The sequence below is a fragment of the Melospiza georgiana genome, chromosome 3 (genome assembly GCF_028018845.1).
Source record: "Melospiza georgiana isolate bMelGeo1 chromosome 3, bMelGeo1.pri, whole genome shotgun sequence".
In the NCBI taxonomy this organism is placed as follows: domain Eukaryota; kingdom Metazoa; phylum Chordata; class Aves; order Passeriformes; family Passerellidae; genus Melospiza; species Melospiza georgiana.
Genome location: NC_080432.1, coordinates 6,477,165 through 6,500,989, shown reverse-complemented (window position 1 = coordinate 6,500,989; position 23,825 = coordinate 6,477,165). Strand labels below are relative to the sequence as shown.

Sequence of the window (23,825 nt, the reverse complement as noted above, 5' to 3'; positions counted from 1 at the left end):
ATGAGCCCTGCCGCACACACACACACGGAAGGTCTTTACACAGATGTGCTATTCTCAGCATCGCAGGCCCAAAATGGCAAGTAATCCTTTCCACACGTCTTTTTATCAGTGGGAGGAGGAGCAGGTTAAGAGAAAGGGGTTTGTGTACGCCTGTCAGAGAGACAGACAGGCACCCGACTGCATAAACCTGCTTCCCGCCCCCCCTCCCCTTCTGCCTTTCTCCTGTGAAGAAAGTCACCAAGATCATCCTAGAATATAAGTGCACGTTTGTTTAGAAGGAGAATGTGAAACTAGCTGCCACGTAAAGTGCCAGGCAAGTGACGAGAAATATGCTTGCAGACGTGTGAGAAGAAGGAAAAGAAGTAGAGTTGCCTCACAGGGAAGCAGCTAGCATTTGTACTGGGCTGTGGATGGCTATAAATGGAATTGTGCATCACCGTTCCTCTGAGCCCGAGGACGCCTTGCTGAAGAGACAGGACCACTGAAGGAAGTAAGGCATCTGGTTGTTTTGTAATGAGAAGCAGGAATGCTCTTAATAATAAACAAACAGGACATTGTATGCCATCATCACAGGATGTCCTTCCTTCAGCCAGCATGCTGACTTGGATCGGAGGAAAAAAAAATTGGGTGCCGGGCTCTGTTGATTGCTCTACCAACCCTCCTTCCCTCGGCAGTGTGCTCCCGGGCGGCCGCTCGCACATCGCCCCGTGCGAGACCCGGGCTCGTTTTCTTACCGCGCTGCGAAAGGGGCACCGGGCTCGGAAACGCTGCGTGCCGCGTCCTGCTGCTGAGAGCTTCCCTGCTGTCACCAAGGGAAAGAGGGAAGGTTTTGTTTAAGGGGAGAAACAGAAATGTTTTCCCCAGTTCCTCTTACAGGCACTGATTAGAGACTCTGGAAAGGGATAAAATCAAAACTCTGAAACTCCCAAATTTGTCATCTCAAGTAAATTGCTGAGGTTTGGGAGCAACCAAAGCAAGCACTTTGAATCGAGTTTTAATCAGTAAACCAGTAAATTAATTTTAGTTGGTATTTTTTATAAAGTGCTATCAAGTCAAACTACGCAAGAACGAAAGCGGGCACGTGTTAAACTCCGGAGCTTAAAAATAGCGCGGAAAACAGATTTCTAGTAAAAGTTGCCTCAGGTGCGCTCTCCGCGAAACGCCGCGGTGCCCGCCCACCCGGCAGATCCCGGCGGCGGGGCAGCGCCGCGGCTCTCCCAGCTGACGCACGGGGCCGAAAGGGGGGGGAAATAAAATAATAACAGTGATGTAGAAAACCCAACGCGGGTGGGCTGGGCGGGGCAGGGTCCGCAGGTAGGGCCCCACCTCCCGCGCTGTGAGAGGGGCCGGCGGAGGGCGGGGCGGGCCGGGCCGGTGCGTGAGCGCGGGCGGGCCGGGGCGAGCGGAGCGGAGCGGAGCGGAGCGGAGAGGAGAGCGCGGCTGTGGCAGGCGGCCCCCCAGCGTTCCCCAGCGGCAAGAGCAGCAGCACCTGTGACAGCCGGGGGAGGGAGGAGCGGGAGGGGAGCGGCGGCTGGAGGTGTGAGTCAGTCTCCCGGGGACCCGGCCGCTGGAAGGAAGGAGAAATGTTTACTCTGTAGAAATGAGCCAGGTTTGCCGCCGCCGGTGGGCTTCGGTGTGGAAACGCGCGCGGACTCTGCCCCGGTAAGGAGCGCGATGCTGTCCCGTCTCTCAGCCCCGTCTCCACCTCCCCGGCTCTTGCTTCTCGCTCGTCCCGGCGCCCGCGGGACGGAGCAAAAGTTTCCTCGTCGCCTCTCCCGGATCGGGAGCGCTCCTCTGACCGGCATTAACCCTTTCACTCCGCTGCGCAGCTGTCATACCCCTGGCCCGAGTTTCGCTGTTCATCCCCTCTTCCCCTTCAACGCCGAGGGTCCGGCACTGTCGCACTGCTCGCCCCGACCGCGGCCAGGACGGGGCACGGGGCCGGTCCGGAGCGGCGGCGGCCGAAGGGAGGGGGGGGGCTGTGTATTGCCGCGACCCCCGCCCCAGCCTCTTCGGGCTGTGCCTCCCGGGAGGGCCCGTCCCGGGGGTCGCCGGGGGTCTCCCCCGAACCCGCAGTCAGTCAGCCCGTAACCTCTTTCTCGGAAAATCGTGCGCTTTCAGTCTTCGTGTTTCGTTGTTCCCGGAGGAGGGGTGTGAATTTCCTAGTAGCTGCGCATCCAAAAAGGAAAAATGAAGGGATTTTACGCCGGATTGAGCGTTATTCTCAGCTACCGGCGAAGGCACAGATTTTGGTTCCTCATGAACCTTATGGAAAGAGCCCGACCCTAATACATGTTCGAGGATAGGTTAGATAACTGCTTCTGTCCTGAACAGACAGAGGGACTGAAGGACTTGCTGAAACTATTCTGCTAGGCTCATATCCACTGCTTTGGGATAGTAATTCTAGGATGTATCATCAAAATCAAAAGGGATAGAATAACTTTTAAAAAAATATTTATTTTATTTATTTCCCATGCTCCTTTTCTGGTTTGACCCCCAGGAACATGTTGCAGTGCTTTGTACAGGGCTGCTGCTGCTACAGTGATGCTGGCAGGATGTCGGCTTTCTCAGCCTTCCATGCCAAAGGATAAGGGGACGTCAGGAGGAGGCGGGGGGGCCAGGTTGTTTTGAAAGTTGTTTGTGTGTTGAAAGCCGGTGGGAAAGTTCAGGCTTCCCCATTTGGAAGAGGCAAGGCTGGGTTCCGCTCTTCCAACATGCGCTTTCCATTTTTAGCTTCATTCAGACGCAGACAGCAGTTCCTTTCCTCTTCCTCTCCTTGTTTGTGTGACACTTTTCTGAGGCAGCTTTTCCACAGGCGACTAAGTGGTCTCACGGCCATGACCCCACATTTTCTTCAGCACGGAATATTATTTTCTCTCTGAAGCATTAAGGAAAGGGTCTGAAAAAGGTAAAGTGGTTGTCACAGCCTAGGGATTTTCTCCTCTTTGTTTTTGTTCCCTCATTACTACCGAGACTGGCATTTTAAAGTGCTGCTTCAGTCAGAGCAGCTTCGTTTACACTGCTTTTTGGCTATTACTCAACTGTACCAACTATCCCGCATACGCTTTTAAAGTGTCACAGACTACTGTATTAGTCACACTGTATCAACGGAAACCACAACACTGAAGGACAATGAGGATTAAAGGCTGTTTTCTTTTTTTCCAGGCTGCTACACAGTGTAGCTCGGACGCTGTGAGTTTCAAGAATCTGGTGAAAGGGAGAGAGTGGACAATGAAAATGGACATGGAGGATGCTGACATGACTCTGTGGACAGAGGCTGATTTTGAAGAGAAGTGCACATATATTGTAAATGATCATCCGCTGGATCCCAGTGCCGATGGAGGCACCCTAACTCAGGCAGAGGCTTCCTTGCCAAGGAACTTGACTTTCAAATATGCATCTAACTGCAAAGAGGTAAGCGGCAGTGCTCTGGGGAAGGTTGGAGTCAGACAAGCCAAATCACAGCGCTTTGGAAAGCGTGTGCTCACCCCGTCTTTGATTCTTTAGCATACACACACACACACACCCTACCAACAACAACAAATGCTGCCCGCTGGCCTTTCATATGCGACCCTAATAACTCTTTTAAGAAACTGTGTGCTGGTCATCTGTTGTGTAATATTTTCACTGAAAATTGTAGCCAACCTATCCCTGAAACTGGTTCTGTACCAATTCGCAAACAGTTAAATTTTCACACAATTTGAACAGCATCTGAATAAGCATATTTAAACTGTGGGGTAGTTCTTTGTGCCAATTTCTAGGCTGCTGTTTGCCAGGACCATTCATTGCCTCTGGCTCAGAGATTAAAGTGCCTCGGTTGTCCAATAAATAGCTTTAAAAAAGTAAAGGAAAAAAAAAAACAAATTCCTGGAAATGTGTTTAATTATTTCTTTTTGTTTTCCCTTTGGTTATGAAATTGCCTTATTCTTTTCGTGAGGTTGTTGTATTCCCAACTTCCTAAATTCTTAAAAACTCTGGCATGTCGGTTAAGGAAGTAATGGTAGAACTGTAGCGAGCTTGACAGAAGTGTGGTCGTAGCTTAAATTAACTTTTGTTTATCTGGGACAGTATCTTCACCGGTAGCTAGCCGTGCGAGTCTGTTCCATCCTTGTCCCTGGAGTGGGTACATTCTTTGTTGTTGTTTCAGAAGGGCTGGAAAGAAACAAGCCTGGATGAGCAATTTGGTTTTGTGTTTACTCCTTCGTATAGAGTAGCTATTATAGCTAGGTGTGATGTTCAGTAGTGTAACAACCCAGGGGACAACCCTTCATTTCTCCCTGTGCTGAGACTTGTGGTATAGCAACTATTACCTGTGCTTCTGCTTGGGCTAAACATACTGACCACAGAGCTGAAAAGGAGGTACACTCATCCATGCCTATCAAATATTTCCTTCCAGAGCAGGTACTTGTTTAATCCTGTGTAGAGAAATAGGGCCAGACCCCCAGCTGAAGGGTGTTGACACCGTGGAATTTAGCTTGGCAGTACTTAATAGAGTGCCAAGTACATTTGGTAAGAGGTTAAAACTAAATTCTCCTTAAAATCACTCTTCTCTTCCCATCTGCCTTGCCCTGCCCTGCCCTGCAGAACTTTGGCAGAGAAAGGTCATGCTCCAGAAAAAAGTGTGAAACCTGATTTTGTGTTATTGCATTGCTAGATAGGTCTTACTATGGTGTGAAGAGGGAAATAAAGCTGAGACTCTGCCATGGGATAGAGGAGGATTTCTGATTGAAGGATGAGCTGCAGTGTGACAGCTCGGGTCGGTCCTTGGCCGCCGGCTGATGATTGATTGGCTGCTGAGGCTGCTGCTCCCTCTGCCCCTGTAGAGTCCTGCTGCTGTGGCTGGAGACGTCCAGAGAGCTTTCAAAATTCCCAGCACTGTGTTTGGAAACACCAAGGTGTAATTTCCTTGTTCCCTGGCTCAGGTCAGTGAATCAGGAGGATTGCTGCCATCTCTGTATAAGAGGTGGGGGAAGAGAGAAGTTGTTGAAAGATTGCTGGTTCTTTCTTGTAAAATGTGACCCGCGCAGCTCCCTGCTAGTGGGAGTCTGACTATAGGACATCCTCCTTTTGTTCTCCAAAGCTCCCCCCGGTCTTTCATTTGTGCTGAATTGCACCTACCCTAAGGAGCAATAGGAGTTTTTGAGCCCTGACTATCTTTAAGGTAGCTCTGCAAGGAAGGGCCAATATGATTGGGCTCTTTTGCCCACCTTCTGTGAAGGCTACATTCTGGAGAATGTACAGACAGGTCTCATTTGCTACTTGTCTGCAGGGTGAAGTAGTTGTAAATGGCATAATCTGCTCATGTGCTAGGAACTTCTGACATGCAACACTGTATTTTTCTTCTGTCTGCCTTCTAAGTTCGATTTTGTTTGGTGAGGTCAGGACTGGGTACATGTGTTGCTTTTGCGTGTTTGTGGGTCAGTGAGGGAGCCTGATTCTGGTTTTGACCTCATGGAAAACCACTGGAGTCCTGACAGCTCAGGAGAGTGGGTTTTTTTCACTTGCAAAAGGATGAGGTAAGACTTTGAGGGATGCATACGTGCGTGTTTGCCAGTGGGTTTCAGATGTGATCTGTCTTCATTGTTAACTTTGGGGAAAGCTATGGCTTCATCTGGTTGAGAGTTTAAAATGCTGAGTCAGTTTATTGTCAAAAAAACATCTATAATATATCGCTTGTGAAATGCTGATACTGTCATGATTAGATCATTAAATCCTAGTTCTGTCACGATTGCTATTGTATCTCTGGCTAGAGCAGGAAAAGTACTGCGTGCCTGCTTAGGAGGGAGGAAGTACGGCCCCTGATGTTTGGGGAGGGCTGCTTCTTCTATATCTTCTCCTTGCATGCTTTGTGGAGCTCCTCTTTAAAGGTTTATGCAATTTGCAAGGGAGCCCATGACACGTCATCATACTCTTGTTTATTCTTGGATCTTGATCAGGGACTTTTCTGAAGAACACATTTTTTGCTGTGAGTTCACAGAATGTGTCAGCATTTAAAAAAATGAATTACTACTGCTCATAACATTTTAGGCTGTTAGATTTGCATGAAGTCATTTATTTATTTGTATGTGAATTATTTATACTTTCCCCCAGTTTTGGCAATTGTCAAAAAATGATAAAATGTGGTGTCGGGCTTATGCTCTGGAAGGCCATATGTGAATGATTTTTTCATAGAAACATTTAAAAATATTTTTTTTCAATAATCTTCCCTTTGGTCTCAGTGCTTAAAGCCCAAAAAGCCTTTCTTCATATAAAATGATAGTTACTCTGCTATCTTGAATATTACTAGCATCGCATCCTGGTGTGTGAGCTTTGACAGAGGAAAACATATCTCGGCAAACCACCCATTACTGTTGCATATCTCTGATAAGGCCATTTCTTAGAGACAGACCCTGAATCAGTCATTTTGGTGAAAGGAGTTATTTTGAGCTGTTATGAGCTGTGCCTCACTGACCTCAGACACTTGCTCTCCCCTATTGCTTTTATTTATTTTTTATGTGGTTGCCGAGGAAGCCATCTGAAAGCATTCTATTTTGTGGCATAACTTTTAGAAAACTGGTCCCTGAACAAAGGGGTAAAAAATACATAACTATAGAACTAGTAGCTAAAAAAAAATTAAAATCAGTGTTAATTGAGGACACATAACGACCTGCCCTATTTGCGTGTGGAGAATGCTGCTGTTTTAATGAAGCCAATGAGAGTTTTGTTCGATGTTTTGGTTTTTTAAAGCAGTTTAGTGGTCCCATCGCAAAATACCGTCCCTTGCAGAATGAGCAGGAGTCGTTGTTTTACTTACATCTCCCCAAACAAAGATGCAGGAGCGCTGATCTTCCAAAGCGCCATCTCAGATGAGATTTGGGACCGGAGCCCAGCCGCCTCACGCCCGGGGGCCGCGGGCAGGCCGGGATGTGCTGAGCGGGCCCCCGGCGCCGCATTAGGACCCTGGTCAGTTCCAGGGCCGCGGTCGGTCCCGGGCTGCCGCCGGCCCCGGGCTCCCCCCGCCGGGCCAGGCCGGGCCGCCGCGTCCGGGCGCCGTTCGCAGCCGGCCCGCTCGTGCGGCGGGCTCCGGCTGAGGCCGGGCTACACCTTCCTGCTGGAAATGCTGTTGTATAGGGAGAGGAGGGACGCGGCGGAGCGCTGGGAGCTCTGAAGGGAGAAGGGGTAAGCGCCTGTGGAGAGGAACGAGGGGGGAAGCGCCCGTGAGGCGAGGTGCGGGCCCGCCGGCAGCGCCCGGGCGGCGGCTGAAGGGCTCCGCCGCTCCTGGGGAGCGCCCGCGCCCGCTCCCCGCGGCTCCCGGGAAGGGCTCCCCGGCGGGCGGAGCGGCGCGCTGGAGGACACCTGGCGGACACAGCTCCGAAGTGCCGCTCTGGCACAGCCGCCGGCAGCCCGGGGGCCGCTCGGCCCCGGCTCCGCACCCGGAGCTGCGCCGCTGTCCTGCCTGCCCGCCCTCGGCAGCTCCCGGCTTCCTGGCCGCTTCTGAAGCCGCACCCGCTGAGCTGCGGCGGGGCAGGAGCCCCTTCGGGCTGCGGCAGGGGGGCTGCTGGCGGCCTGGAGCCAGGCTGCCTTGGCACTGCCCTATCGATCCCAGCAGCTGAGCTTGGCAGGGAACAGTGGAGTCCGAGAGTTGCTGACCTGAGAGCCACCGTCAGCTAAAAGTCATCTGGACAACTTTAAAGCCTGGTTTAGCAAAACTTCAGTGTTGGCACAGGCAGATGTGCAGAAACCACTTCTGCCAAGTTCTGATGTGTGCAGGCTGGGAAATCATCTTTTCTTCTCCCCTGGCACAGCTGAACACAAGCGCTGTCTATAAAGTGGATATCAAAAAGTATCTGCTGTGTCACAGAGTGTTTCAAGTTGACTAGTTCAAGGAGTGATTTCTAGAGATTCTGAGAATTTCATTAAAGTCGTTTTAATTAAGGCCAAGATATTTTTAAAACGTTGAAAAATCTCAAGCTATCATGCAGTAAAACTGGTAGGGTGTGCTTGTAGCTTGGTTGTGAACTTTTCTTGAGAGGGCAGATGGATGTAAATTAAGATATATAGGGAAAATGAGAAGAACATCTGCCTTTTTCAGCTCTCTATGAGACATGTACAAGCAAGACAAAAATAAAACTGAGCCACTGAGCTTGTTTCAGCTATGGTAGGTGTAAAAAAATTTCTGGAAGTCCCTCTTCTCTCTCTTTAGTCCAGATGCACAGATCAATGGAGCATTTACCTCTGCTGTTGATGTTTCAATTTTTTTTTCTTTGTACTGTGCTGAAAACACATGTTAAAATGCGAACGAGTACAAACAGCCACCACGAACACCCAGCAATGTGTTCCCAGGTGATTCCTTGAATCCATGGCTGTTATTTGGCCCCTTTATTTTGACATTTAACAGGAAATTGTGTTAGGTGTTCATATTTCCCTGGGATTTTTAATCTTGACCAGTACACAGGCAAGAATTTCTCTGTCTGCCTCTGACTTACACATTAAGGATCACAAAATGTAAGAAAATGTAGCATGAGAAAGTCAGAAGGCTTAGCTAATTTGTGAAGCACTGTCTACATACAGTTCAGGGTTTTTACCACCCTTTGCTGAGAAGGACTGTTAAAAGAAATAGAAAAGCTCACTGAAGTGAGCTATCTGTAGGGTCTGAGGAGTGCTAATCTGCTTTGGTAAGGACATTGATTCCTTGTGGGGTACAGACAGCAGTAATCCTAGTTCTCAGTCTTCTTCAACTCTTCTGGTGTTCCTGTCTTGTTCTGAAATCCTGGTGAGCAAAAAGACAAGTGGCAAGGTGTGTGGCAAGACAAGTGGAAAGATGTTTAATACATTTTGCTATGAGCATTTTTAATACATTTGGTTTTAGTACCAAATTAATGGGCTTTTTACCTTCTTTTTTTTCTATTATCTGAGCAGCAAGATCAATCTTGCAGAGGCTTGGGGTTTTTGGTTTACAAAATTGTTGGTTTTCTAACATTGTTTAGATACATTAAATTTAAGAAGATTGGTGAGAAACAGGGAGACAAAACCAATAACTCAGCAGTGTTTTGCAAAGGGTTACTCCAAGGCACGTTCTTCTGAATAATGATTAATTGCTTCCTGATTTGTGGTCAGTGACTTTTTTTGGTATAATTACTGTCAAGAAGGAAGCTGAACAACCAGAGTACATTTCTTAGACCTAGCATAGTGGAGCATTTTCTTCAAAATCCTTACACCTTTTTTGACCAAACCCACTTAATGTATGTTACTGGAACTGATGATTCCTTTTTGTACAAGAAAGTGACCTGTGAGTATATGTCCCAGAGCCATTTCAGATTCTGTTTTGTATGCCACTGTATGCTCGTAAGAGAACTGAAGGTTGTCTTCTTTTTTTGGTGTTCTCCTTTTAGCTATCTGGGCGGGTATAGACCAGAGAATGGAGGGGGGTGGAGGGTGGTTTCATTTTGATCTGGAAGAGCAGTCATTCCAGTTCCTAACTTATTAGAAAAGCAAGCTCTGTAGCAGTGAAGTGATTGATAGATATTGCATATTTTTGTTTGCTGGAACTAGACTTTTAGGGGTTGCCTTTGATAGGGAAAAATAACTTCTGAAGATATTTGACAGTCTCTGTACATTTTGCTTACTGTTTCTTCTTGTAAATGTATTTCCAAAAAGCACATTTTTAAGGTGGTTTTCATCATTAGCTTCCATATGTCTTAGGAAAATGCTAGTACCTAACAAAACTGTTCATATTGTAACCAACACAATTGTTCATTTATTAATTTCTGGTTTGCTGACCTGTCACAAAAAAATTGCTGCATTGTTTGCTTTATCTTGTTACACTTGGGGGACAGGGGAGAAGAGGGAGACTTCTCATTTTCTACTGGCAATGGACTGATCCTGTGCTGCTCTTCTTGCAGGTCACTGGAGTGATAAGCAAAGAGTACATCCCAAAAGGAACACGCTTTGGACCCCTGGTGGGAGAGATCTATACCAGTGATACAGTTCCCAAGAATGCAAACAGAAAATACTTTTGGCGGGTAAGTAGGAAAAAACAGCAGCACGTTGTTGCAGTGAGCAGATCACTAAATGAGTATGGCTGAGAAGCTGGGTCACTTCCTGCTGTGTGATGCAGGGGACAGCCTCTGTATGTGGCCAGGCACAAACAGGGCCAGTGGGTGAATTAAGCTGAGTTAGAAGCCTGGCTGTCTTGGATGTAGGGATTGTGTGGGTGGAGAGAGCACTGCAGATGCACAGCCCTTCCTGGCTTGTTCTTCCAAAATGTATCCGTGCTGATTCTGTAAAGAAATAGTTCTCCTGCTTGCTCTAAGGGCAGGTTATTTTGCATTTCTTCACAGTGGAAAGTCATTTGATTTATGCAAGTATCACATCCTTGATTTTTCCCACCATGAAGAAGCTGTTAAAGTACTGCATAAACTTTCACTCTGGAATTATGATACATTTTCTGACATTTCTTCCTGCTTCTTGTATAGAGCTGCTATAACACAGTGGTAGTAGTCTTCAGCATGTATCATTCAATTCATAAATCTTTCTAGGCCTCCTCAGAATTGTTAAAAAAGCAGCTCATGCAAAGGGAAAAGAGACAAACACCAGAGGTGGTGCCTAATTTGTACTCCATAGTATAAGCTGGAAGAAAGCAGCAGCCAATGTGTTTTGGCGTGGGCAGTGTGTGCTGTGGAATATGCCTCCAGTTTATCAGTTGACATAATCCTCATTTTCCTTACAGACACATTATTAATTGTTAGAGAACATTCCTTCAGCCCCATCTCATTCCATGGATTTGTTTTGCTGCCTTCTAGCCATGTAGGTTGTGTCTAAATCCGTGGATTTGGGACTGTGTCCAAGCCTCTGTGCTCAGGTGCCTGCCTGCCTTAGTAATATCCCAACCTCATATCCAGGTGAAACCCAGGGCATGCACCAGCATTCCCCACACCCCTTTCTTCCTACCTAATTGAATCATTTTGGTTTTCTCAGATCATTCTTGTACAATGTAATACAGCATTGCACAGGCAGTTATTTGCATGAGTGTTTTTACACAGCGGGCAACTGTTTTCTCATTAACAAGGCCACAAAATGTTTCTTTTTGTTGAATTTTTTGGGAGCTTGTGTCCAGTGTAGGAAGACACCAGGAGACTGACACAGGGAAGAGGGGCTGATAGCCATCTTGCAGGACTTCATTCCTACATTGCAGTGAGAAAGATGACATCATTCTTATGATGTGATTTTAAGCTTTAATGTGGAGGGATCCTCAGAAATAATATCCTAGGAGCCATCTAGGCATCATTAAATTCCCTGTTATAACCTCTTGATTCGTTCAAGGCAAACTGCTGCACTGAAAATTAATTCCTTCCTAGGGGTCTGACACAGCCTTGCATATGCAAAGGAAATTGTGGGAGATAATTTCCCACATGTTATTAGAGGCATCCTGGGCTCGCTGGCAGGGGCGGGCACATCTGCTGGGCGCCCGGGGCCGCTGCCCGCGCCAGGGGAGCGTCACTTCTGGAAAGCGCGCCGTGACTCAGCACATCTGGGCGCGCCTTCCTCAGAATAGGTGGGAGCTGGGGGTGCCTCTGCCGGGGAGCCGGGGCTGTGGCCCTGACGTGGGAGCGGCGGAGGGCTGGTTTGGGAAGTGGTGGCAGGCGTCAAGCGCCGGAGCCCCGCGTTCCTGGAAGTTTGCGAGCCGGGGTGAGCGGAGAAACGCGGAGGCTCCTCTTGATGCAGCACAACTCGCCCGGCTCCCTTCCATTTTCTCATAACAAACACACCGCAAAATCTCTCGCAAGCTGCTTTGATGAGGCCACATGTATTTCCCCCTTCTCAGTTTACAGGAAGTTACTCTTAAAGAAAGTGATTCTGGTGTTTACGGCCCGCGTTAAAGGGCCAGGCCGCCTCCCCTCTCTGCCCGCCGGGCTCCGGGGGCGCGGGAGGGTCCCGGCCGGCCCGAGAGGTGCGGAGACAGCGCTGGGGGCACAGGGGCAGGAACGCCCCGCGGAGGGTTTTCTCCCCGAGATAAGCTCTGTCTCCCCTTTGGAAAGGCATTTCTTCCTCAGCGAGGTGTGAGCTGCTCCCACTTCAAGGTCTGGCTTTTGCCTGGTCATCTGTTTTCAGAAAACCAGGAGCCCCATTTCATCCGGCATGGAGCTAGCTCCCCTTAAGAGTAACCAGTGTGTGTTTTTACAAGTGTGTTTCCTGGATTTCTCTGGAATTTTTTTTCTTTTTTTAAATAATTATCTTATTATTTCAAGAAACAGTAGCTTTTGTCAGTGATGGGAACTTCTTTCCCCTGAAACCACTGAACAGTTTTCAGATTCATGTTTTCTTGCCCCTCTGTGGACAAGTCAGAGCATGTCCCTTGGTAGGAAAAGTGACATCTCATGGGCTAACCCCTTGTCAGGTCTTCCTTCAGTTATGGCAGGTGAATTTCATCTTTGCCTCGCCCAGCCTTCCTACAAAAGGGTTACAGTTCAACTATGAGCAAGTGTTGCTTTAGGACTCTGGGGGGTGGAGAATGTTTGCATAGTTTAAACCTTTGGGTGGAGGTGGTAGGAAACTGCAAGTACAGAGGCCATAGAAAGAGGCGAGAAGAACTCTGACATAGCACAGCCAGTCAGTCTTATACACAGGTGACTCAAAGCATTAATGCAAGCATGCACTCAGACCTGCCCTCATCAGCATCACCCACTTGTTGATCAGAGCACCAGGAAAAGGTCTCTAAGGTAGACTGTTCACACAGAGAGAGTACTCTGCATTTCAGATTTTGGGTCTTGTTTTCCAAAGCTAGCTAAGATTAAATGGAAAAGGTGACTGTGGACTTTCCTTTAAATACCTTCTTAACTCAGAGGATGTCATTGTTGGAAAGGCATGAACACAGCTTGAACTCTTACTTCATCTTAAAAAAAAAAAAAAGGGAGCTTATCACTTTTCCTCTCTGGACTCTGTGCCTACATGTTGCATATTGTGCCTATATATATCTATATATATTCATAAGCACTTCCTCTCTGTTCCAGATCTATTCAAGTGGTGAACTTCACCACTTCATTGATGGATTTAACGAGGACAAGAGCAACTGGATGCGTTATGTAAACCCTGGCTACTCTGTTCAGGAGCAGAACTTGGCTGCTTGTCAGAATGGAATGAACATCTATTTCTACACCATCAAGCCCATCCCTGCCAACCAAGAGCTGCTTGTGTGGTATTGCCGAGACTTTGCAGAGAGGCTGCACTATCCCCCCTCCAGAGAGCTGACAATGATGAACCTCAGTAAGTGGATTACAGTATAAATAAGGAATGCTAGTAATGTCTCTTCTGCCTATACAATCTAATAATAAGTTGTATAATTACACAGCTTCATCATCTGTTGTGTCACAGGAGGTAGCTTGGAGTGGAAAAGGGGAATTAAAAAACCCAACACAAGAGAATGAGTTCCCTGTGCTTGTTCAAATGGAAAGAGATTATAAAATCCGAGTAGCTGTTTGTTTACAATCTGAGTCTTATCTGGTGAAATTCTGGACAGACAACCTGACCTCTGTCTTCCTAACCATCGCTGTTGGCTCAGTCTCAGATGGTGCAATTTCAGATCTCACGGTGTGTTGAGCAAAAGTCTGCTTTGGTAGCATACACTAAAGGCTGTCCACTCATGCTCCCAAAGGGCTGCCCTCACTGTACCAGGAAGTGGCAACGTGCCATGACTCTGTCTAGGTGTCTGACAAAATACGTGTTTACTGCATCATGCACTTTGAGCCTTGCATCTGCCCTTACTTATCTTGTGGGAGCAAACCTCCTGTGGTCTTCTCATCTGGTTACTTGTGTTTTAAGCTCAGTGTACTTTGTCCCTATTTCTTGACTTTATTGCAGCTTTCATTTTCTGTTCAAAAATAATAGCACTGGTAGCAGAGGGAAGAGGTGTTTCCAGGAGTTTGTGTTCCTCTGTGGTTTCTGATTATTTCCAGCCTTGGTGCTTTACTTCTCATTTAATCATTGCCTGACACCTCACCCAGAGCCCCTTCTAGAGAAGAAAAGATTCTTGCTGACTTCTCAGTGGACTCTTAGGCTACTTCCCCTGTTGCTGCTCTTAAAACAGAGTATTCTTTTGTCCTTCTGCCAGTGATTACATTGAAACTTGAAGGAAAAACTGCAAGCAGTTTTGGGGTTTTTTGCTTAATAAAAAGAACTATTTACAGTTATTTGGCAACAAAGAATGGATTATAAAATAGCAGTGTTACTTGGGGATCATTAGAACTGTCATCCCATATTATAAAACTTGTATCACACATTCAGATTAATCAAAAGTACATCTATACTCTGTGGGTGTCACCCTTTCACTAGCTTTTTGTCTTTCACTGCAAATTAATAGAAGAAAACTTGTCTCCTAATGACAGAGAGAAGAGAGGGAGGGAATGTGTTATGCAGCTATATTCTCTATTCAGAAACTGTCTCACTGATTCTGTCATCTTTGCACATATGTCATTTCACCACTCTCTGTGCAGTTTTATTTCCTGTTATAATGAGCTGTTAATTTTTCAGTGGGACCTGCAGGTGAGATGAGACAGCAGCATGTAGGGCTCTGGTGGGTGAGGAGTTTGCTAAAATCTGGTCAGGCACATTTGGTCATTAGCTAGGAGGATACACAAACATGGGTTCAGTTTCCTGCATCTGCTGGCACCTTGGGCTTCCTTGCAGAAGTAGCAGTTAATGTATTTGTAAGTGTTTCCTACTGTGTCTGGTTACTCCTAATCAGGTCAAAACTAGGAGTGACTGGACATGGCAGAATAACTGATTTCAGTAAAAGTAGTAGGCTCAGTATCAGGATTTAAAGAAATGGAAACCTGAGCCACAGTTTTGTAGTTCAGCCTTAATATTTGCAGTATTTCCAGCTGCTGAGTTTGAAATAGACATTCTTCTCTTTTTTGAGATAATTACATTTAAACCATATAGAAATTTTATGTTAGCTCCTTCCACCTAAAGAACATAGCAGTTCAGAAAATGAGAAAAACTTTTCACTACTTTTTTCTTCTCCCCTCATTCTTGTGAGGAACACAATCAGGTCTAAAGCCTGCAGATGGGCCAAAAACCCTACAGGTACCATAAGGATTGAGGTTTTCTAAAGTTAGCCTTTTGAAAAGTGTGGAAGAAAAATCCAAAAGTCTCCCAAAGATCTTTATTTGCCAAAGTCCCTGTAGCAATGGTGCAAGCTGGGTTTTTCCAGCATTAGTACTGGAACCAGATGAATTTACTGTGAATGCCAGCACTGTTGAGCTTTCTTCTGCTTCTTTCTCCCAGGCCATTAGTTAAATCTAAAATTAGAGAGCATCGTGGTGCCTCTCCAGCCTCTCTCTGTCACAAAGGCTGGCCAAGGCACCCTGGCACTGCATTCATCCATGAGTGAAGTGCAGGAGTTGTCCCCAGTTCTCTGGCACCCTGTAGCTGCTACAGATGTGGGGCTTTGGCCTAGCAAGACATCTGAACACAGCCTTGCTTGAGGGGACCCCCTCCTCCCCCCCCCAATCTGCTAGGAAGTCAGGAAAGTCCTCTCCAGCCAAATGGATTGCTAATAATTTGGTGTTTAAAGTGGTATGGCCTCCCTCAGGAGAGCAGGGGTGCATCACCACCTCTCCCAGCCTGTGGCTGGTTTTGGCACCCTCTGAGGAGGAGGGAGGAAAAGTTGGGGTCTGGGTCCCAAGAGGCAAAGCTGAAGTCAGGGTTTCCTCCCATGGATACACGCTGGTATGGGCAGGAGGCAGCCAGTGGCCATGGTGTGTTGCACCCAGATCTCTCCCTTAGCTGTGTCTTGGGTGTGCAGTGCACACTGGTGCCCGTGGGAGGCTTTGGAAGAGTCTTACCTTGGCTGGCTGCCCAGCACAGGAGAGGCCACCTGGGACACACACCTACAGAGACCTTCCAGTCTTGCCAGCTTAAAATATAGGCAGCTGCTTTAAGTGCCTCAAGGGTTTGGGGATCACAGCCTTAGAGTTCAGCACCTTAGCTCCTCTTTAAGCACCAGAGCAGGATGGGCCTCCGGGGAAAAAATGTATCAGGGAATTTCTCTGGCTTTATTTCCTGTAATTAGTGGCCTCAAAAATGAGAGAACTACCACTTTAGAGCATAAATGTATTTACACACCCACATGTAACATCTACTTGCCTGTGTAACAGCAAACTTTCAAATTAAAGGTAACTTCCCCAGCATTAGCTCATTTGTGCCGCAGAAGGAAAGCATCCAGATGCAAGACAGCAATTAGGCATGTACTTAGTTGTGGGTTTAACCCTGTCCTCTGTGTTTTCCTGAACTGGGGCCTTTGACCCAGTCCTTCAGACGCTGGAGCACACACCTACCTCCACGGCCATGATTAGCTCCCAGTGCAGCTACGTAACTTCAAATGGATGTTGAAGTGCCTGCTAGGAGTTGCACAATAGTGGTAGAGGCAAGACTCCACATTATCCCAGTGCTGGAAACTCAAATGGCATTCCCTTCCTGCCTGTTTTGAGGTCTCTAATGTTTTCTGTCAGGATTGGAGATGTCACCTTCAGATGGTGCCATTGTCCAGTAAATAGTTTTAAGTATGGTGGCACAAGATTTCTGTATTCTGCTAAAAATAAATTTTCAGTAATTTGTTAAATGTGCCTAACCTCATTCAACTGCTCCTTCAGATTGTCTTTTAGTCTGTGATATTTTAGTTAGCAAACACTGAGGAAATTTGCTTTGGCGGTTCCAAACGGTTTAGAATTTCATTCTTACCTCAACATGGGAGGATTATTTTAGGATGAAGGGGTGGAGAGGGTAACAGTTAAAAAAAAACCAAACCAAAACCAAACAACAAAAACCCAACAAAATCCAAACAATTGCATTGACTCAGGGCATGACTATTTGATAATAATGTTCATATATTGCAATCATATGATGCAACTTCCTGCTGCTCATGTCATGTTTGTCTCCTCAGTCAAGTACAGGCAGGTGACATCTTTTGGTCAAGCTTTAGAAAAAAAGTTCAAGCTGGGGGAAGATAATTTGCATATTTACAAAATATTTGGCAATCTTTTTGTTTCGTTAACAGGTTTAACAAGACATTATTTAAAGTGTTTCCGGTTCTATGAAGATTAACTTTGTAATGCTTTTTTCTTAAATGTGATTTATTCTTCTCTTCTTCCTGCTGGCCCTGACATGCTGGCCGTTAGCTCAGCTCTGTCGCTCGCTTTCCCTTTTGTTTATGGGCAGTTTCACTTTCTGGTTTTGAAGCTTTTCTGTTTGGGTTGAGAGGAAACATCTGCACTTGCTTAAAAAAATGCCTCCTGGAATGTTCAAAAGGGCTCAGGAAAATGATTTTTAAATGATATGAGAAGTTGTCTTCACAAAATCAGAATTTGAGGACTGAAGTTGTCTTAATATTGAGAATTATTTGAAGGCTCCCAGAAAGACCTTCTCTGAGCAAAAGGTTTTCAAAGGCATGTCACACTGCCATGGACACATTTAGAAAACAGATGATCAAATTTTGTACTTCTGAATGTTGGTCTCTGTTCTCATTTTGAGTGGAAACACTCTTTGTTTTGCTCGCTTCACAACTTCGAGGTTCTCTTTCTACTAGCAAAAGAGGTGCTTAATTTAGATCGAAAATGTGAATCGGCATAATTAAGCTCTACCACTCGAAGTGTTCAGTACCATCTCACTCCTGAAATTACTCTTGCAATTACTGTCTGCCTACAACCGTTTTTCAAGTTTTTAGAAAAGAACAGATCATTGTTTTTATGAAATGTTTCTCAGGGTACAGCTCAGAGCACAGGAACCGAGAGCAAAGTCTATAGCTCTGCAGCAGTCTGTAGCTGGAACACCCACACTGGGGTGACTTCAGGCAGCTCCTTCACCCAAGTTTTATCAATACTTAAAAGTAACAGGAGTTTTGTCCCTTTTCCTCTTGCACGCACTCACTAATGTCAGATCTGAGCAAATAATCTGTTGACCTCAGTTAGAAGTGTCAGGATCCTCAAGAGGCAAGTCTGGGGTTTTTTTATTTCTTCCACACACTCCCCCCCCACCCTCAGATCAGTAACTTCAAAATGCAGCTGCACCATTTTTGTTTTGTTGTGAATCTCTTTTCTGTGTGTCCCTCTGACCACAGAAACTAGACAGATCTTGGAGGAGTATGTGCCTATATTTACTGTATATGTATATATATGTGTGTGTGTGTATGGGGGTGGGAGGGAGAAATGCATTTCAAGAGTGAATGGGAGACATTCTGATTGATAAAAACTTAAATCAAAGATCACAAGTTCAAAAAAAATTCAATTTATAAGAAATATCTCTTTTACTTTGAAGTGTGGCTCCTTTAAGAGCAGCAAGAAGGGTTGTAAACCTCTCAATCAGTTTCAGCCCTGGTTTAAATCCACCTTCAGTATAAAACTTAAGAACCTCTCCTTGGCCCTGGACATTACCTTCTCTTATTTTACACAGTGCTGACACACTTGTTTATGTTTTGATCTCTCTGGTGTTCCCAAGTGTCCCTTGTGCTCAAGTAATAAGGGAAAAAGCCAAGAGGGGATTTATGGACCAAAGATAGCTTGCAAACTAAAGACAGCTATCACAGTTAGACTTGAAAAAATTTCTTTAAATATCATAACTTCTGTCTACACATGGAAATTAGTAGGAGGGACAGCTTTACTGGGAAAATTCAGAAGGGAAGAAAAGAGCAATTATCAAGAGAGAGCATGGGATTGTTGCACAAAGAAAGTTACGATCTCTGCATGAGCTTCCTTTCTGTCACTCCTGGGCTTGCTCCTGCACATAAGGCACATACCTCCCCACCCTCATGTTTAACCTTGTGACAGTGGGAGCTCTTTCTCCAGCTGAAGAGGCCCCAGTTTCTCTATCACTTTTCCAGCACCACCAGCATTTCTCCTTCCTCTTCCCCTCCCCCTGAGTTTTTTTCTTTAAAATAGAAAAGTGTCAATTTGAACTTCCTGCTTGACAGACCCCACTGAGAAACTGATATGGGCCTGATAAGGTGGTATTTATTTATTTTTCCTGCTGCAAGGCTTCACAAGTCCTGCCTCCCCCACCCCGTCCAGTTTTCAATACTGCCTGGTCTTGATACTTCCCGATGCTGATAGTGTCACCAGGAATGTTTGCTCTGAAACATTGCTGTGGTGAAAGGCAGCTGATAAGAAGATACAGATAATATTACTCACAGTGCCATTGTGGAGCTTCTTGAACCTAGTAGGACCTCTGTGCTATGCCCCAAAATCTGGCTGACATTTAGAAAATGAGTTATCAGTCCACGAGTACAGACAAAATTACCAAAGAAAGTAGATGATTTTTCAAGCCAGAAAACACAATATGTTATTATTTTATTTTTGATGCAGCTCTGCATTAAACTTTGGACACAAGAGAAGTAATTGGGAAGCTGTCTGTGTGCTTATGTGTACATATGCTTGCTGTATAACACTTTCAAGTTTTATCATACATATTTTAATTGAACTTAAATGTGTTCAATTGCATTTCATTGGAGCTTGAAAATATCCAAACTATTAAAAAATCTCAAACTAAATTTGCTTGTTACTAATCTAATGCCATTTCAAAAAGGATGCTACTGTAAAGTGGGTTGCTGTAAGTAGGAGCATGTTTTGCAAGCAGCTGTTTTCTTGGATATGTTTAATAAATGGCTTTCTTTGCCTTATAGGGTAATGTTGCCAAATGATAGATTCCATCAGGGTAGTGAATAGTGAAGCAAAGAATCTGTGTTGAAAGCAGTGTGGTCATTGCTGGTTCTCACGTTCCACACTTGGTTCAGATGATCCTCCAAAAATCAGAAATAACTGTTTCTCACCTCAGATAGTGAAGTAAGAACAGTCAGTCATGGGAGCAGAAACATTTCTAAAGGACTGCAGTGTTCTTGAGTCACGTACCTACTGGTGTTGGCTTGTACCTCCTGATGGAAAACCTTGCACTAACTAACTATGATTATGAAACCTTCTTATGGTTTCCCCCCCTATAATAAAATATCTTACAAGTAATCAAGATTATGTAACAAAGATAAAGGCAGATTTGTTTTTCTACTGAAGGCATCTTTCAGTGTGCTGTTAAGATTGTATTATGTTCAGACAGCAAGGTCTTTGAATACAAATAAATAGAGTATGTGCTGACCTGAGATGAATGTATGCTAACTTCTATTTCCTTCTAAATACATATTTTTTTCCCCCTTTTTTTTTTTTTTAAAGCACATTTCAACTTAAGCTGGAGCCAACCAGTCTTGCTTTCTTTTGCTTTGCTTCAGCATTTTTTTTTATAAAATACAGCTGTAAGCAGAGGAGTTTTGCATAGACTGAATGCCACAGAAATCTGCAGTAAATAGTCTGCTTTGTTGTAGATGTTCCTAAGCAGTATATTTAATGAGTAATGATCTGTTTACTGATGGAGAATACCTTCTCTTTGAAGAAGGCTTTCATCCTAGCCAGCCATGGTTTTTTTGGTACTGTAAGTAATTGAACTGGCTGGTGAAGTGACTGCTGTGGTTTGGCAAAACCCGATTTGTCATGCCTTGTTATTTTACTGAGGAACATTTCTGGGAGCTTGTGTTCTGCAAAGTCCTTCAGTTAAACCTGTATTGTGAACAAATGCTCATTACCACATTTATTAGAAATACTGCTTAAAGAGACATTCAACAGCAAAGCTAGGCAAATTTAAGGGGGAAGAAAGTTGAAATCACTTTGCAGAGTGGAGGCTGGCACTCTGCAAATGCATCATCATCCAGATCTCTATGTACTCCTTGGTATTCCTTAAATTAACAATGCTGCTTATTAACACTTAATACCAGCAGGCATTTCTTCACACAGCCATTAGTTTTGTGGCAAGTTGAATGATTGTTCATCTCCGAGAGTAGCCCTTCCTTCCCACTAAATTTGTAGGGGTTAGATTCTGTTTTGAAAAGAGATAATGCCAGTGATATATCTAAATAATTGTTATCTTGTCTTTGTATTTCAGCCCAAACCCACGTTAATCCAAAGCAGCACAGCGCTGATAAAGATGAGCTTTATCAGAAAAGCGTCCCAAAGAAGGAGCACAGTGTGAAAGAAATCCTGAAAATGGAATCCAATCCTCCTAAAGGAAAAGACTTCTTTCAGACCAACATTTCACCAGTTACTCCAGAAAAAGACTTGGATGATTTACGTAAGAACTATAGCCCGGAGAGGTGTTTCTTCCCTCGAGTTGTCTACCCGATCCGACCTCACATTCCTGAAGACTATCTGAAAGCTTCCTTAGCATATGGCATGGACAGACCCAGCTACATTACTCACTCACCCATCCAGGCATCTACTACACCAAGTCCTTCTGGGAGGAGCAGCCCAGACCAAAGTTTAAAAAGTTCAAGCCCTCACAGTAGTCCGGGGGTCACAGTTTCACCTCTGGCACCTACTTCCCAAGAGCACAGAGAGCCATACTCTTACTTGAACGGATCATATGGCTCAGAAGGATTGGGGTCTTATCCTGGATATGCACCTCCTGGCCACCTCTCACCTGCCTTTCTACCGTCCTATAACCCCCATTACCCCAAATTCCTGTTACCTCCATTCAATATGAGCTGTAATAATCTGAGCGCTTTGAACAATATCAATGGCATCAACAATTTCAATCTCTTCCCAAGGATGTACCCTCTTTATGGCAACCTGCTCAGTGGAGGTAGCCTTTCCCACCACATGCTCAACCCCACCACGCTCCCCAGCTCATTGCCCAGTGAAGGAGGCCGTCGACTGCTGCAGCCTGATCATCCAAGAGACTTCCTCATACCAGCACCCAACAGTGCCTTCTCTATCACGGGCGCTGCTGCCAGCATGAAGGACAAGCCATGCAGCCCTACCAGTGGGTCCCCCACCGCTGGTACAGCAGCCAGTTCAGAACACATAATGCAACCTAAACCTACCTCAGTGGTGTTGGCTGCCACCGGCAGTGAAGAAGCCATGAATCTCATTAAAAGTAAGAGGAATGTGACCGGTTACAAAACCCTCCCATACCCACTGAAAAAGCAGAATGGGAAGATCAAGTACGAATGCAATGTTTGCTCCAAGACCTTTGGCCAGCTCTCCAATCTGAAGGTAGGCAGTGGAGAATAAGACAGGAGCCTTCTTTGAAGGCTCGGGTTTCTCCCTGTAGATTTTCGAGGAAAAGCAGCGTCAGGCCTCCCTTGCTTTGTTAGGCTGTTTATGTGTCTGGGCTTAATACAGTATCCCCCAGCAAGAAAGCATGGTTGTGTGCTTTAATACTGACGCCACCTAATTAACTAGATAACATTGTATTTTGGCAATGGGACTCTTCCGCTGACTTTAGGAAACATCTGAAAGCACTTTTGTTGTAGTACTGGAAACTGCAAATTGTTAATTGCTTTGTCTCTCCCTAGGTGCACCTCCGAGTACACAGTGGAGAGAGACCATTTAAATGCCAGACTTGCAATAAGGGCTTCACGCAGCTGGCTCACCTCCAGAAGCACTATCTGGTACATACAGGAGAAAAACCCCACGAGTGTCAGGTATGTAACACAGAGAGAGAGGTGACTCCTTCACAGGCCAAAGGGATGGCAGGGCTTTGCACACCCCCTACAGTGTGCAGGGAGGGCTGAGGGACAAACCCTTGGCTGCTCAGGGCTAGAATCTGCACCACAGCCGGGCCCAGCCCTCGTGCAGCAGCGTCTGTGAGACAGCACGATTGCCTGCAGCCTGCTAGAGCAACATCTGCCTGATACAGTTTTGCCATCAGCCACACTCAAAATGACATTCAGCAATATTTAAATAAAAAAGGTGGGGATTTTTTTCCCTTTGTGAGAAAGTGTGAAGATATAGAAAGCTGCTGCTTCATCCTGCCGTCTCCTCCTAGGTGTCTGTGATTTAAACCATAAAATCGCCTCCCACTCATTCGCTGTTTCTCTGCCACCCCCCACATTAGGTTTGTCACAAGCGGTTCAGCAGCACCAGCAATCTCAAAACCCACCTGCGGCTCCACTCGGGAGAGAAGCCTTACCAGTGCAAGCTCTGCCCAGCCAAATTCACCCAGTTTGTGCACCTGAAGCTGCACAAGCGTCTCCACACTCGGGAACGCCCCCATAAATGCATCCACTGCCACAAGAGCTACATTCACTTCTGCAGCCTCCAGGTCCATCTGAAGGGCAACTGCCCCGTCGCCCCGGCCTCTGGCCGCTCCATGGAGGACCTGAACCGAATCAACGAGGAGATCGAGAAGTTCGACATCAGTGACAATGCTGACAAGCTGGAAGAAGTGGAGGACAATATCGACTTAACATCCATCGTGGAGAAGGATATACTGACCATGCTCAGGAGGGAAATGGAAGGAGCTAACCTGAAAGTCTCTCTGCAGAGGAACCTGGGAAATGGGCTTATCTCCTCAGGATGCAACCTTTACGAGTCATCAGATATGTCAGTTATGAAGTTGCCTCACGGTCACCCACTACCTCTGTTACCTGTAAAGGTCAAGCAAGAAACAATTGAACCAATGGACCCTTAAGACTTTTTGGCAAAGTGATTTTTTTTATTTATGACTTGGCAAGTCAGGGTGCCTGTAGCAGTTGCTTGTACATAGTTTCAATGCTGCAAAGCAATCTTGGCTTACAGTAGTTTCCCTACGCTCTCCAGCTGAAAGAAGGAACTCCAAAGTTACTGTTTTCTCAGGGCATAAAAAGGGGCAAAGGACTCTGCATTGCCTCGCCAGTTACTAAGAGACAATCATTTATCCATAATTATTTTTTCAATGATAGTACTTCATAATTTATTATGCAATTAATCATTCTAAAAGCAATAATTAGGAAAATGTTTACAATGACTGGAAAAATTCATTGTAATTTTTACTTTAAA

The 23,825-nt window shown here is 45.6% G+C and overlaps 2 protein-coding genes across 3 annotated transcripts in view; one reads left to right on the top strand and one right to left on the bottom strand.

Annotated features, from left to right (window-relative positions):
* ATG5 (autophagy related 5) overlaps window positions 1-23,825 on the bottom strand; it is a 156,337-nt gene that overhangs the window by 32,691 nt on the left and 99,821 nt on the right. The window lies entirely within an intron of this gene.
* Window positions 1,585-23,665, top strand: PRDM1 (PR/SET domain 1). 2 transcript variants are annotated; one of them, XM_058019472.1, is made up of 7 exons: window positions 1,585-1,662; window positions 3,166-3,414; window positions 9,882-10,001; window positions 12,990-13,242; window positions 20,950-22,058; window positions 22,361-22,489; window positions 22,903-23,665. In XM_058019472.1, the coding sequence occupies exons 2-7, from the start codon at window positions 3,232-3,234 to the stop codon at window positions 23,476-23,478; spliced, it is 2,370 nt and encodes a 789-aa protein (XP_057875455.1). In that variant the 5' UTR covers window positions 1,585-1,662; window positions 3,166-3,231; the 3' UTR covers window positions 23,479-23,665. The 2 variants fall into 2 exon arrangements, with proteins under 2 accessions (XP_057875455.1, XP_057875454.1); XM_058019471.1 differs by lacking the exon at window positions 1,585-1,662 and having other exon boundaries at window positions 2,503-3,414.

Excerpts from the sequence above, each read along its gene's own strand:
- PRDM1 (XM_058019471.1), top strand. The coding sequence starts at position 3,133 with ATGAGGATTAAAGGCTGTTTTCTTTTTTTCCAGGCTGCTACACAGTGT. Across the intron at positions 10,002-12,989 it reads ACAGAAAATACTTTTGGCGG|ATCTATTCAAGTGGTGAACT; the intron begins GTAAGTAGGAAA and ends TCTCTGTTCCAG. Across the intron at positions 22,059-22,360 it reads GCCAGCTCTCCAATCTGAAG|GTGCACCTCCGAGTACACAG; the intron begins GTAGGCAGTGGA and ends GTCTCTCCCTAG.